Source organism: Lathyrus oleraceus, chromosome 6 (assembly GCF_024323335.1).
Source record: "Lathyrus oleraceus cultivar Zhongwan6 chromosome 6, CAAS_Psat_ZW6_1.0, whole genome shotgun sequence".
NCBI classification, from domain to species: Eukaryota; Viridiplantae; Streptophyta; class Magnoliopsida; order Fabales; family Fabaceae; genus Lathyrus; species Lathyrus oleraceus.
Genome location: NC_066584.1, coordinates 514,327,331 through 514,342,282, shown reverse-complemented (window position 1 = coordinate 514,342,282; position 14,952 = coordinate 514,327,331). Strand labels below are relative to the sequence as shown.

Genomic DNA, 14,952 nt, shown 5'->3' with positions numbered 1-14,952 from the left:
ACAAGGGTGGAAGCAAAGACCAAATAACCAAAGACTTTAAGATTTATGCATTTAGGTGATGGTTGATGAATGAGCTCATAAGGAGATTTATAATTGATCAATGTGTTATTGGAAGATAATTGGCATGCAAAAATGAGATTGCAATTAAATGTAGGAACATAAAGCACATTGTATAAAGTTAAATTATTATTCAATTTAACGATTCCTGATTTTTTTTATGAGATATGAGGTCCATTAAGTAATTTGATGACAAAATGGGAGATAATGTGATGAGAATAAAAGAGTTTAAGAGAAAAACAAATGTGGTCAGCGACTCCTATGTCAATAATCCACTTATGGTTTAAAAAAAACTCGTGACATTAATAAATGGGTGGCTCAAACCTGAAGAGGATGCATTGATGATGTGAGAATCATAGTGATATGCAAATTCAGTTTTGTTGATCTAGGCTATGAGCTTGTCATACATACCAGGAGTGATGTCCACTTTTTGGGAGATTGATCAACATGATTTGTAGGTGGAGACTAAGCCTCGTCACTTGTATCAACATTATTATATGAGCTAAACTTATATTTGAAATTGAAGCCTGTGGAAAGTCCATGTTTGAAGTAGCAAGAATTAAGGATGTGCCTAGTTTTACCATAGAAAGGATAGACTTTGTAGTTGGATGAAGATTTAACTTGAAAATTTGGTTTACCTCGACCTTTGCCCTTTTTGTGAAGGAAGCGACCATTATCTGAAGATGAGTTGGTGTTGGTCATGAGAATCTTGGAAGATGAGTTGGTGTTGGTCATGAGAATCTTTTATAGTTGTCTTTCTTGCTGCAAGATGGATGAGAAGACTTTGGTGACATCAGGGAGAGGTTTAAGCATTAATATATGTAATTTAACATGTTTGAATTAATCATTCAAACCTTTCAAGAAATAAATCACATACTCTATGTCATGTTGCTTCTTGATGGTTGTATTGGTTCCACATGAGAAATTTGGAAGAATCCTAAGAGTTTCTAAATCTTCCCAAAAGAGTTTTTAACTTATTAAAGAAAGTAGTAACCGATTTGTCACCTTTCCCGATGGAATGAATGTGTTGTAAAAGATCTGACAAATGAAAGTGACCGCTCTTGGCGAACCTATTTTGCATATCGATCCATAGTTGGGTAGCATTCTGAACGTAAATTATGCTTTGGGAAATGTCGGAAGAAAGGGATGCAGAGATCCAAGCAAGGACGATGTTGTTGCATCTTTCCCACACATCAAAGAGAGGACTATCTTTCTTAGGGGCAATGTGTTTTCCATTGATGAATTTGATCTTATTCTTTCCAAGAGAGCTCTTTTCAGCGAACGAGTCCAAGACTCATAATTGTTCTCTGATAATGTCAACGAAACAAGAATTGCACTAGGATTTTCTCCAAGATGAATGTAGTAGGGACTGGATTGATAATGGGTTGGGTTCTTTACGGAATTATTGCTTGTGTTCTTGCTGTTGTTATTTTGTGTGATATATTTTGTGTGACAGAGGTGTCATCATGATCAACCTCCATTGTTGAAGCTTAAAGGAAGAGATAAAAAAATGTAGAAAAAAAAATCTTCTAATTTTTCATACTTCTGATATCATAATACAAAATGTAGAATGTAGAATGACATGAAACTAAATATTAGGCTTAGCCTCTCATCAATATATATATATATATATATATATATATATATATATATATATATATATATATATATATATATATATATATATATATATATATATATATATTATATATATATATATATATATATATATATATATATATATATATATATATATATATATATATATATTTGAGACCCAAATAATTAACTAACAAAGTACACGAAACCTTAACTAAATAAAAGAAAGTAAGAGTCATAAAGTTAATAATAAATAAAGGTAAACAAAAGTGAAAAAATTATGAATTTTGTACACATAAAAAAATACAATTTTATTTTTTTTATATAAAAATATATAAAATTAAATTAATCTATTACTAATAAATATTTATTTTGCACAATGAGAATAACTAAAAGTATTAAATGAAAAGAAGAGAAGTAAAAAGAAAAAAATTAAACATAAAAAAAATACATGTCAATATTTTAAGTTAGAACATAATGGGTTTTTATGGTGTTTTTATAACTTTATCATAAAAAATAAAATTGTCTTTGTATCATAATTATGAGAAAATTGAAGATACAATTTCGTCGTTCAATCAACGTAAATTCTACCGAATCATTTTGATATTTTAAAACTATTTATATGATTTAATAAATTGATGGTTTTTTATTAGACGACTGAATAATTTTTTTTACAATTGTTGTAACTTAAACAAATGAGAAAAATGTTTGGCAATGATGTGCACCTAGATTTGTGGGATGCTCTATATGCATACAAACAAAACTAAAAAAACGGCTTATACATAAAAAATCTTCCGTTCCCTCCTTTTTCTTCTCTCTTTCCCAACTTCATACCAAAAATACCATTTCAACTTCAACTATCATCATCTCTCCCATGCATCATGCATGCATTTTCTTTTCCTCTCCCTCTACCTATCATCTCATCTTCTTGTAAATAATACTTATTATCATGTAAATAAAAGTAGTAGAAAAATTACATTGTTAATAATGGTGGATTCTCCGGCAAGGAACCGATTGTTGGCAAGAAACGACTCGGTTCGCATCTTTCCTTCAAGAGGAGGAGCTATAACTTTTACTTATGCTTTCACTTTAGCTTCTATTTTATTCATGCTTGTTCTTGTAAATACTTTTCATCCTACTTCACGTAGATATCATTTTACTAAAGTTATTGCTCACATTTTTACCGATAATTCTTCTCAACCTCCTTCTTATCCACCTCAATATAGCCCTACTCATGATAAAACTTCTCCTAAAGATAATGGATTACTGGATCATAGGATTGTAGCTTCTCCTTCTCCATCTCAAACTTCTAGAAAAGAAGATGATGGATTACTGGATCATAGGATTGTAGATTCTCCGTCTCCATCTCAAATTTCTAGAAAAGAAGATGATGGATTACTGGATCATAGGATTGTAGCTTCTCCTTATCCATTTCAAACTTCTAGAAAAGAAGATGATGGATTACTGAATCATAGGATTGTAGGTTCTCCGTTTCCATCTCAAATTTCTAGAAAAGAAAATGATGGATTACTGGATCATAGGACTGTAGCTTCTCCTTCTCCATCTCAAATTTCTAGAAAAGAAGATGATGAATTACTGGATCATAGGACTGTAGGTTCTCCGTCACCATCTCAAATTTCTAGAAAAGAAAATGATGGATTACTGGATCGTAGGACTGTAGCTTCTCCTTCTCCATCTCAAACTTCTAGAAAAGAAGATGATGGATTACTGGATCGTAGGACTGTAGCTTCTCCTTCTCCATCTCAAACTTCTAGAAAAGAAGATGATGGATTACTGGATCATAGGACTGTAAATTCTCCGTCTCCATCTCAAATTTCTAGAAAAGAAAATGATGGATTAGTGGATCGTAGGACCGTAAATTCTCCGTCTCCATCTCAAATTTCTAGAAAAGAAGGTTCTGGTTTAGCACCAAAGCGAAGTAAAAAACATCGTAAGGCGCATCCCCCGATTGGTGCTACGACGATTAAACCCCAACAAAAGAAGTCTTTTGCACCTATGCCTTCACCAAATGTGGTGCAAAGTGATCAACAACATTTGGTAGAATTGACCAAGAATTGTAATATGTATGAAGGGTCATGGGTTTTTGATGATTCATATCCACTTTACAAAGCCGGGTCTTGTCCTAATATCGATGAGCCTTTTGACTGTTTTCTCAATGGTAGAACTGATAATTTGTTTGAGAAGTTCAGGTGGCAGCCTAAGAATTGCAACATGCCAAGGTATTTCTCTCTCTCTCTCTGTCTCTCCCTCTCTTTGCTTGAGAGAGATGAGCTGTGTTTGTTTTGCTTGTACATTTTGCTTCTGTTTCACTGGTACAAGCATGTACATGTTCTGCAGGTTCAATGCTAGTGACATGTTGGAGTTACTGACGGGAAAACGTTTAGTTTTTGTCGGCGATTCCCTCAATAGGAACATGTGGGAGTCTATGGTGTGTGTTCTTAGTAATTCAGTGGAAAATAAGAGCAGGATTTTCGAAGCCTCTGGTAGACAAGAGTTTCGAACGGAGGATTCCTACTCGTTTATCTTCCAAGTATGTCTGTAGTATGTTATTCCATTTCATTGAACTAGAAAAATGACAGACTGAAATTGTTCTTTTTTGTTAACCGTTGAACAGGATTACAATTGTTCCATTGAGTTCTTCCGTTCGCCGTTTCTTGTTCAAGAGTGGGAGATTCCAACCCAGAAAGGATCGAAAAAAGAGACGCTTCGTCTTGATTTGGTTGAGAACTATTATGATAAGTACAAAAATGCTGATGTTTTGATCTTCAACACAGGTCATTGGTGGACTCATGAGAAAGTAAGAGAAGGGTAATGCTTTTTTCCCCCTTACTTGCAAATGAAAATTACTCTAGTAGATTTATCGGCCGGAATAAGGAAAATTCAGACGGAAATTTTTTCGAAAAAATTGCAGGAAGGAATATTATCAAGAAGGAAACTATGTTTATGGACAAATGGATGTTGATGAAGCAATTAATAAAGCTTTATTGACATGGTCACATTGGGTGGATACTCATGTTGATCCTAAGAAAACTACAGTTTTCTTTAGAGGCTATTCCCCTTCTCATTTCAGGTAAAAATAAATAAACATTTAACTTGTTTAAGGTTTTTGTTTAGTAAATAATTGGATTTAGGATTCTGTATAATCAATCCTCTTTGATTCTGCTATAGGGGAGGGGAGTGGAATTCTGGTGGTCAATGCGAGAATATTACAGAACCAATGAAAGACGAGTCTGATTTACCAGAGAATCCTTCTTCAATGATGAAGACAATTGAATCGGTAATTGCGGGAATGAAGACTCCGGTGTTTTACCTGAACATCACGAGAATGACGGATTACAGAGTTGATGCTCACCCCTCCTTGTTCAGATTCACCAATATGACTGAGGAGACCAAAAGATCTATGCTCACCCATCAGGATTGTAGCCATTGGTGTCTTCCTGGTGTTCCAGACTTGTGGAATGAATTAGTGTATGTTCACCTTTTACAAAGGTTGAAAACAAACCAGGGAAATCATTGAACTTGATTTTTGATACATTGTTATAATTCAGAACAGGCTTCATAATATATTTGTGATTTAATCAGCTCATAAATCGAATCGTCGGGTTGTGTTATTTTAGACTAGATCTTCTAGAGAATTTTTTTGAGAAAGATATAATTGTTCATAGTAGCCAAATTAGTGCAGAGATAGAAAAGTGGTAGAGTGAGAATCACTGAATTCAACTACATCATTGTTGTAATTCACAAGCCAAAATAGTTTTTACAAATTCATACAACTTCCTTAATTCATCTCATCATTTGATCTATGTTGCTCTTTTGAGAATCATAAGCGAGAGCAACCTATTCATCCTTATTTTGGCTTAGCAGAAAAAGAAATCTCAGTATCTATTTTAAAACCAAATCAATTGTTCCGTGAAACTTCTTTGGCGGCAGAGATAACGGCTTCCTTGGTTATTCCAAACTCCTTGTATATTTTTCCTGCTGGAGCACTTGCTCCGAACCGATCAATGCCTATGGTTTTTCCCTTGCTTCCAACAATCTTATGCCAACCGAAAGTTGATCCTGCCTCAATGCTGACTCTAGCAGTAACTGAAGCAGGGAGAACACTCTCCTTGTATTCGTCTGACTGATCATCAAAAAGTTCCCAGCTAACAAAAGAAACAACTCTTACCGTTTTTCCTTCTTTCCTTAGATCATCGGCGGCAGCCGCAGCAATTTCCAACTCAGAACCAGTTCCGATCAAAATAACATTAGGTTCGTTATTTGATGAGTTGTCTGAAATGGTGTAGCCTCCCTTTTCTACACCTTCAATAGAAGTTCCTGGAAGGTTGGGCAACTTTTGCCGAGAAAGGGCAAGAATTGAGGGTCTCTTCGGGTTAAGCACGGCAACTCTGTATGATCCAGCAGTTTCATTACCATCAGCTGGACGAAGCATCAAAACATTTGGCATTGCTCGGAAACTTGCAAGGTGCTCTATTGGCTGATGAGTTGGCCCGTCCTCTCCAAGTCCAATTGAATCATGGGTCATAACATAAATAACTCCGGCTTCACACAAGGCAGAAATCCTTATGGCAGCTCTCATGTAGTCAGTGAAGACAAAGAAAGTTGCACAGTATGGAATGAATCCAGGGCTATGAAGAGCAATACCATTGCAGATTGCTCCCATTGCGTGTTCCCTAACACCAAACCGAACATTGCGCTCTTCTGGAGTAGCCTTTTGGAAATCTCCAAACGATTTCAACAAGGTCATGTTGGAAGAGGCAAGATCTGCACTACCACCAATAAGACCAGGAAGAACCTTAGCCAGGGCATTTAGATTTGCTTGTGACAAATTTCTTGTAGCGTCGGCAGGGGTTTCTGGAGTGTACGTCTGAAAGTTGAAATCAAATTGGAAGTATGATCAATATTCCACAAATGGTTTATGGAAGGTTTTATTTAGTTCAAAAGTTTGAAGGCAATCAAAATTGAAAAGTAGGATTATAAAGGTGAAGAGCATACATTCACTATGAACTTGAATTGGTTATCATGCAACTACTAAGGAGATACCTTAAGACATAATCAAAAGAAACCAACAAGTGTGACACTATGCTTACCGGAAGTGCTTTCTCCCAATCAGCGGGTAATTCGCGATTAATAATAGCCTTTAGCTCTGCAGCTTCCTCTTTGTATTTCTTCTCATACTCAGCAAACTTAGCATTCCACTCAGCTTCATGTGCAGCACCCTCAGGGGTATGGCGACTCCAATGCCTAAGGAATGCTAAGCAAGTTACATTCAAGATCATGAAAATATCAGTAAAACAAAGCTATAACTAATGCATCCATTCATACTTTTTAACATCTTCTGGGACATGGAAAGGCTCATATGGCCATCCAAGGTTCTGCCTTGTAGCGTCCACTTCTTTAGAACCCAATGCGGCTCCGTGAACACTGTAGGAATTTGCCTTGTTTGGAGAACCAAATCCAATGGTAGTGGTTACCTGTGAAATAGTAATCAAAATTAACGAAATATTACCATATGACCAGCCTCAAAGCCAAATAAAACCGATAAAACAATACCTAAGAATAAGGAGGTTTATTTTCACCCAAAGCAATCACATTATGTCACTTCAACTAGTATAATCAACTCATATATATGACGGATTGGATAAATCCACTTACTTGAATCTCCATTTCATGTCACTAACCTTAATCAAAGTAGGTTTGTCTGTGACAGCCTTTGCTTCCTTAATGGCTGCACGAATTTCATCATAACCGGTATTTCCGTTTTTAACCCAAATCACATGCCATCCAAGTGCCTCGAAACGTTGATCAACATTCTCAGTGAATGCAATTTCAGTGTCACCGTCAATGGAAATGTGGTTATCATCATAAAACGCAATAAGCTTCCCAAGACCCCAATGTCCAGCAAGTGAGCATGCTTCATTTGAAATTCCTTCCATTTGACAACCATCACCCAATATAACATACCTAGAGCCGACCAAAAACAAAAACAAAATATAAATGTCGTTACCAATTAGGAAAACACCAATTCACAAGTGCAAGCAAGTATAGATCAACATCTAACAAGATGTAATTAGTTATCTCACGTGTAATGGTCGACAATCTCACTGTCAGGCTTGTTAAACCGTGCAGCCAAATGTTTCTCAGCAAGTGCTAATCCAACACCATTGGCAATACCCTGACCCAGAGGACCTAACAACAAAAATACAAGGATATTTGAAACTCATTACAGAAGAAGCAAAAAAAGACTCGCGGTAACATAAACAAAAGAGACACAACATTATTAGTATAATTATTGTATGAAACCTGTGGTGACTTCAATTCCATAAGTCTCAAAATTCTCAGGATGTCCAGGAGTTTTGCTTCCCCATTGTCGAAACTGCTTCAAATCTTCATCCTATTATTTTATTCAAACCAAACACAACAAACTCAGTTCAATCAATGCATAAAAATCCAATCCAACAACTATATTCCCATTACCACAACGAAAAATCACGTATGAATTCAAGCAAATCATCAATATAGTCATAAAACCGTTGGAATCAAGCAATTCAATCATCAAAACTGACAAAATAACTCTCAATCGAAAATACTCTATCAATCACATAACCAATCACGAACAATTTTCACCTTACTAAACCAATCAACCCAATAATATAAAAATAATCAAATATCTTCAACTATCATATACACTATTTCCAAATTATGCTAACTTCATAACTGAATGACCTAACCCTCAAAAAATTTCAACTTTAATAAACAATATTTAGAAATGAAGCTAATTTCATGACTAAATTACATAATCCTACAAATATAAAGAGTAAAACAGTGTGATTCATTCAAATATTCAATGAAATTAAACTGAAAGAGAAAAGGTAAGAAAAGCAACCTTGACACTGTCATAACCAGCAAGATGAAGAAGAGCATACTGAAGCATACAACCGTGTCCGGCAGACAAAACAAAGCGATCACGGTTAAACCAAGAAGGATTCTTGGGGTTATATCTCATGATTTCATCGTATAGAATATGCCCCATTGGAGCACAACCCATGGGTAAACCGGGGTGACCCGAATTAGCTTTTTCAACAGCATCAATAGCGAGGAACCGAATGGTGTTAACTGATTTCTCAACAAGAGAAACTTCAGTGGTTTTGTCGAGTGTTTCGGCGGTTGCACGGACGGTTGTTGTTGATGCTGTACGACGACGTGAACCGGTGGAGGAAATGGAGGTGGCCGGTTTGGGTTTGAGAGAGGGGAAGGAGAGGGAGGAGGTGGAGGAGAGGGAGGAAGTACGATCGGAATTGAGGTAAACGGCACGTGCGAGAAGTGCTTGAGAGAGATGCAGAGAAGAAGCCATAGTGTGAAGTGAAGAAGTGAGTGTTTTGAGTGATGATGGATAAGAGGATGGAGAGAATATAGAAGGAAAAAAATTGGAATGGTTGGTGGTGTGAGGTGTAGATATGTTATCTCCTTCTAACTTATCAACCTCTCAATCCATTTCATCATCTATTCTATACTATTTTCTACTTTTTTTTTTAATTAAATAATATTATTAGGATATTCGGATCTTCTTTTTCTCTTTTTAGTTTTGGTCCTCTAAACATTACTTTAGTAGTAATAGGAGATAGTTTCATGAAGAGGGATCATTACTACTCTTAAGAGTGAAGGATACTACTCTTAAGAGTGAAGGATAAAGAAAAAGAGACAAAATTTGTTTTTAAAGAGAGAGATAGGTGACTAGGAGAGTTAAACTTAACTTTATGATAATTCTAGTGTCATTCTTGTGTTGCACCGGGCGGTGATCACAATTACTATAATTTGAGTAAAATTTGAAAAATTATGTCACTTAATTGATTATTCTTATTAATTGATTAGGAGGTGTTGTAATTTGACTTAATTGATTAAAAAGATCTTTTAATCGATAAGGAAGTGTATTTTGACCTTCATAATTGATTAAGCAAGCTTTCAATCAATCAAGCACTTGCTCGGATTGATTTTAAAAGGTTTTAACAAAAGAGAAGAAGTTTGAAAAAAAACTGCGTGTGTGTGATTGCATTACTATCTTGAGGCTTACACTTTTTCCTTTTACAATAAATTGATCAAGACTAGGAAAAACTCTAAGCTCGTGACTATGCGAGCTTTCACATTTTACACCTTCAAGCCTTCGAGATTTTAGATCATAACTTCAAGTTTCTAAGTTCCTTTGCTCGATTCACCAATGTCTAGCATTATGACTGAAACTTCATATCTTTGACCAATGAGGCTTGAGATAATTTTTCTTTGATTTGATGTAGTTATCAAGAACCTGTCACACCCTAATTTTGCATAAGCTTTTATCCTATAGTGGAGGTTTTTGTCACATACTCATCACATATTGGCTTTCTCAGTTCAGGTATTTGATTTAGGGTTTTGTTGCCTTTGAGGGTAGAGTTTACTTGAGTTTGGTTGTACATATCTCAATTAGGGTCTAACTTAGTGAAGTTACTTTGGTTTGAGTCCACTTGGTAGTCATTCATTAGTTGTTGCCTTGGTTTATTTCTTTCATTTTAGTTTTACTTAGTCCATATGACTAGTGAGTTCAGTTTCATTCGGTTTTGCATAAATTCAAACATGGAGGTTTCTTTGATAAGAAACCAAGGTGTTTTTTTCTTTTTAGGTGGTTTAAATTAAGGTCTTTTGGGAGTTTGGGTCGTGAACTTCACAACACGTGAAGCTTTCCTTTTATTTGACCAATGCAACTTTGTTACCATGGTCTAAGTCACCATTTCATTCTCAACAAGTTCATTTTTTGCAAAACTAGAAGTACATTTGTTTCTAAATCCAAAGCAAAGGCAAAAAAATAGAATTTGAAGGTAGCAAGAAACATAAGAAATGGGGGTTTGAATTGAGTTTCTTAAAAATGAAAGCTTTTTAAACCCAACACAATTAAACAGTAAGCACGAACAAGAATAAATAACACAATTATTTTTATACTAGTTTGTTGTTAATTAAGCTACCTCTAGTCCACACGTCAAGGTGATTTTTCCTTATCAACAAATACTTAATCCACTATAACCAAACTGATTACAGACACACAAAGACTACTTGCCAATGTCTTCTCGAGTATATCTAACTAAACCCTAGTCACTCAAGGAATACAACTCAAACAATGAGATTATAAGAATGTGTTTACAAGATTGCTTCTAAGAAAGCAAAATAACACAAGTATTTAGTACAACTAGTTTATCACACAATAACGAACAAAAGCTCTATGTGTGTTTATTTTCTCTATACATAATAATATTCAGTTCAACAAAACCGTTGTGTATTGTCACGTAAATTTGCATAGAGAATTATCACCTAGTTCAATCTTCCAAGTCTCCATTATATAGGAAATAAAAAGATCCATTGGAGGGTAGGATTGGAATACCAAAATGTAGTTGTAGCCTTGCATACAGGCTTGCATAATGGGAGGCAAAATGGTACAATAGTACAATCCTTAGCCCACAAAATCAGTGTGGTGGAAGGAATATTTGATCTTGTACTGTGTAATATTATCCTTACGCAAAATCTTTTGATCTTATCTTCTAATCTTCATAGGCTTTCGAGTAAATGATGTTGACGCATGTTTAGAAGGATCAAGAGACTGGTTGAGAGAATCTTCAAAACCTTGGTCTTCAGAGTCTTGACACGATTCCTTAGAACCTAGTCTTTAGAGTCTTCAGAGCTTGCCTTTCAGAGTCTTCAGAACTTGAGAGCGCAGACTCTTCAAGGCTTGACAAACCTTCAAAGACTCTTCTATCAGAGTCACAAGCAGAAGCTTTAGCCCAAACATTCATAAGAACCGTTGTCTAAGAGCATTCCAGAAATTGACATAATCTTGTAAAGCGCTTTTGTATCTCTTCAGAGTCAAAGTGTGTTAAGTCCAGAATATGATGACGTCACACACCAAATCTTCAAAATCAAAACCTGTTAGTAAAATTTACACGCTAGACAAAATCATTAGGGTACAAAATTGTTCTCTAAGAAACAATGTATTGTTATCATCAAAACTAAAGGCCAAATAGAGAACAAAATCTTGTTCTTACAATCTCCCCCTTTTTTATGATGACAAAACCATGTATTTTGATGAACAATCTTTACTTAGTTTAATCACATAAAAACATCAGAGTGAGGTTTGTAAGCTCCCCTTGAATTTTATACTATTAAAATTATTTTTCAGCTTAGAATTTTAGAGTTAGGTTTGCAAGCCCCCCTGAATTTAAGACTTAAAATAATCTTAATACATATAAAACGTCTCAATCAGCATGAAAGAAATAACTTCCCAGAATACAGAAGCCTGGTTACTATGGGAGAAATAACTTGCTGGAATGTAGAAGCCTGGTTACAGAAGTATTTCAATTCAGAAATGGCTTTGCTTTGAGTATCAGAAAGTCTGGTTATCACCCCTATATAAGAGCATGATTTGTCAGAACTAGTATACGCCTGGTTCAGAACTTCATTTGGTTTAGAACTTGTATATGCCTGGTTCACTTGAGCTGAGTTTATAACATGTATATGCCTGATTAACTTGAACTCAAATAAACTTGGTTATGTCTTAACTCCTGAAAAGGTTGGTTAACTTGAAACATGATAAACTTATTCAAAGTTCCTAGAAAAGTTACCAATGTCAGAATAATGTTAAAAATATGTTTGGGTGTCAGAGTAAAAATTAGATATATCAAAATCAATCACTCTTATCCCCTTTTATCATCAATAAAAAAGAAAGAATAAAGACAAAGTAAAACCAAACAGAATTTTCATTTCATTAAAATAAGCAAGAAATACAAAAATGATAAAGACAGAAACTAAGAAAGCAACAAGGTTTTAATAGCACTAGGGTTTTAAAAAGGGGGTGGCAGTCTTAATAAGATATCATGAAGCATCCCTTAGATCTTGGTGTTTGTTCCAGCTTGAGTCTTGAACATCCTATCATGTTTGTCCAACCTTTCTTTGACCGTAAAATTCTCAGCCTTGAGCTCTTCTAAAGTCTTCAGAATGATTTCTTCAGAAACCAAAGTCTTCTTAACTCCAAATACACTTCCAACTTCAAGAGTCTACTCAGAAGTAGCAAGAGTCAATTGTTCAGGTTAAGAAGGAGGAATAACATATGGTGCAGGAAGAAGAAGTGTTAGAGGAATCTTCTGAAGCAAGGGTTCAATAGTACTAGAGAATTTGGCATAGAAGTTCCTTTGAGCATCCTTCTGGCCCATAAATTCCAACTCCCTAGAGCTGAAGTCAATCCATCTTTTGAAGTTGCTAAACAGAGTACACACTTCATAGAGGTTTGCATTAGAAGTGCAAACTTCAGTGAGAATGTCCAGTCTGGCAACAACCTCACTTTCAAACTGAAGAAACAATTCATCCAAGGATGTGGGACAGATGTTGGTTTGAAAGGGTGTTTGTCAGAATATGGACAAGGGCTTCTGTTGTCCGGGATGGAAATCATCTCAACATCTAACTCAGAATCATTTTAACATCTGAAAGGTTATTGTGGTTGAGGTGTTGGTATGAGAATGGGTGTAAGGATTGCATAAGGTGATGATGTGGGTAGTGGAATGGTAACATTTGGATTGGTAGTTTGGGGAGAAGAAACAGGTGGTTCAACAGGAATTATTTAGATGTCGATTAAAGGAAGTGAACTTGTTTAAAAGTATATGCAGGTTCAGAGTGAACTTGTTCAAAAATATCTGGATTGGGGGTAGGTGAAATGAGAGTGGTAGAGGGTAAGGATGAAATATTATTAACAGAATGAGGATGAGCTTTAGAAGAAGCAGAATTATAAGGAATCATTATAGCAAAAGGAGAAGCAATAGTAGCATTGGGTTCTTCAACAGAATTGTCTAGAGCCATTCTCTTAGAGTGTTTCTTAACAATCTTCCTCTTCTTCTTAGAAGGAGTTTCAACGGCTGTGATTATAGCACTTGCTTGACAACTATCAAGGCAACCTATTACAGTATCTAGAGGATTTGGCTTTGAGAAGATTGAAAAGTCTTCTAAAGGAATCCTTTTGTTGGAGATATCTTCCTTGGGAATTTCAGCAGGTTCACTTTTCAGTTTAGTGATAATGCCCATGTTCTTCAGACTTTTGGCATTAAAAATCTTCCCAACCTGAGGTTCCAACCCTTTGGTGATCTAAGCTTCTATTAGATAGTTTATCAGCTTAATCTCCATTAGAATATCTAAAATTATCCTTCCAATAGGAATCCAATTACTCATCTTCTTGCTACCATTTATGGTTTCCTTCACAATGTCCCTTAAGTACTAAAAAAATAAGTGCAAGTAGGTTCACCTTATTTTCAGTAGCAAAATAGTAGCGAACATATTGTTGGTCACCATTGATATAGTCTGAAGAATTTGTTGACTTTCTGTGATGAACACATCCTAGAAGAATCCTGGCCCAAATTCTCAAATGAGGTAGATGATCCTTGATCTTGTTGGAGTGAATTCCAGAAGTGAAAATGACTCTTGAAATGTCAATCAGATCAGACTTTCTTTCTACCATTTGAGTGCATATTATTCTGGACCCATTATGACCAATGAGTTTGGCAATCTGTTTCTTAGTAATGACAATATTCTTTCCCATATTGAAAGAAGTAATCTAGAAAACTAAAGTCTTGACATGTGTTGTACCCCAAAATTTTCCATCCACTTTGTCATCTTTCCATCCAACCATTTGACTTGGGGATAAGTTGCATACATTAACAATCCATTCATATGCATCATTCATCCATTAGTGGATCACCATATTCAAAACTCTTGGCTTGTGGAGCTAGGGTTTTCATATGGAATAACTTTAAAAGTGTGATTGGGATTTTCATCAAAGCATAGGGGAGGTGAAACCCAAATTGCTTAATGGTGGAGGTATGAATTCAACAAGGTATCGTCTAAGTAATCTTTAGGGGTCTTCAAACCCTAATTCTTGATGATATGAGGTTAGACCCCATGGATATTCTCTGAGTCTTTACTTGGGCACCAAAACCCTATTAAGGGCTCATGCATTGGAAGACTTGTTGTTGAAGCACCTAGTTTGGTTCAAAAGGCTTGTTTGGAAAGTAGGCCTCATGGAAACCTTAATCAAGGAGGGAATGGTCTTATTGGGCCTCGTGGCTTGACTTTCCATCTAGTGACATCCAAAACCCTAATTTCATCCACTTTTCACCCATTGATTGATTAGTACCACCCTGATCCTTGTCCCCCATGATCTTTTGTCTTGGCTCGAGCCTTTGGTTCCATATCTTCCATGCTCGACTCCACCCA

The 14,952-nt window shown here is 35.6% G+C and overlaps 2 protein-coding genes across 2 annotated transcripts; one reads left to right on the top strand and one right to left on the bottom strand.

Moving 5' to 3' along the window:
- Nucleotides 1-2,643: 2,643 nt before the first annotated feature.
- LOC127096505 (protein trichome birefringence) lies at nucleotides 2,644-5,194 on the top strand. Its single transcript, XM_051035066.1, has 5 exons — nucleotides 2,644-3,896; nucleotides 4,015-4,207; nucleotides 4,292-4,485; nucleotides 4,589-4,747; nucleotides 4,846-5,194. The coding sequence occupies exons 1-5, from the start codon at nucleotides 2,644-2,646 to the stop codon at nucleotides 5,192-5,194; spliced, it is 2,148 nt and encodes a 715-aa protein (XP_050891023.1).
- A 179-nt stretch (nucleotides 5,195-5,373) lies between these two features.
- Nucleotides 5,374-9,339, bottom strand: LOC127092946 (transketolase, chloroplastic). Its single transcript, XM_051031837.1, has 7 exons — nucleotides 8,564-9,339; nucleotides 7,981-8,071; nucleotides 7,761-7,866; nucleotides 7,359-7,641; nucleotides 7,003-7,151; nucleotides 6,768-6,921; nucleotides 5,374-6,544 (listed from the first exon to the last, which is right to left on the bottom strand). Exons 1-7 carry the CDS (start codon nucleotides 9,029-9,031, stop codon nucleotides 5,576-5,578), a joined length of 2,220 nt encoding a protein of 739 aa, XP_050887794.1. The 5' UTR covers nucleotides 9,032-9,339; the 3' UTR covers nucleotides 5,374-5,575.
- Between the last annotated feature and the right edge of the window lie 5,613 nt (nucleotides 9,340-14,952).

Bases quoted from the DNA above. Each gene is read 5' to 3' on its own strand.
- LOC127092946 (XM_051031837.1), bottom strand. From the start codon at position 9,031: ATGGCTTCTTCTCTGCATCTCTCTCAAGCACTTCTCGCACGTGCCGTT. The intron at 7,867-7,980 runs GTTTCATACAAT...TTTTGTTGTTAG, and splicing joins TGGAATTGAAGTCACCACAG to GTCCTCTGGGTCAGGGTATT. The intron at 7,642-7,760 runs GTGAGATAACTA...GGTCGGCTCTAG, and splicing joins GAGATTGTCGACCATTACAC to GTATGTTATATTGGGTGATG.
- LOC127096505 (XM_051035066.1), top strand. From the start codon at position 2,644: ATGGTGGATTCTCCGGCAAGGAACCGATTGTTGGCAAGAAACGACTCG. The intron at 4,208-4,291 runs GTATGTCTGTAG...ACCGTTGAACAG, and splicing joins CCTACTCGTTTATCTTCCAA to GATTACAATTGTTCCATTGA. The intron at 4,486-4,588 runs GTAATGCTTTTT...AAAAAATTGCAG, and splicing joins CATGAGAAAGTAAGAGAAGG to GAAGGAATATTATCAAGAAG.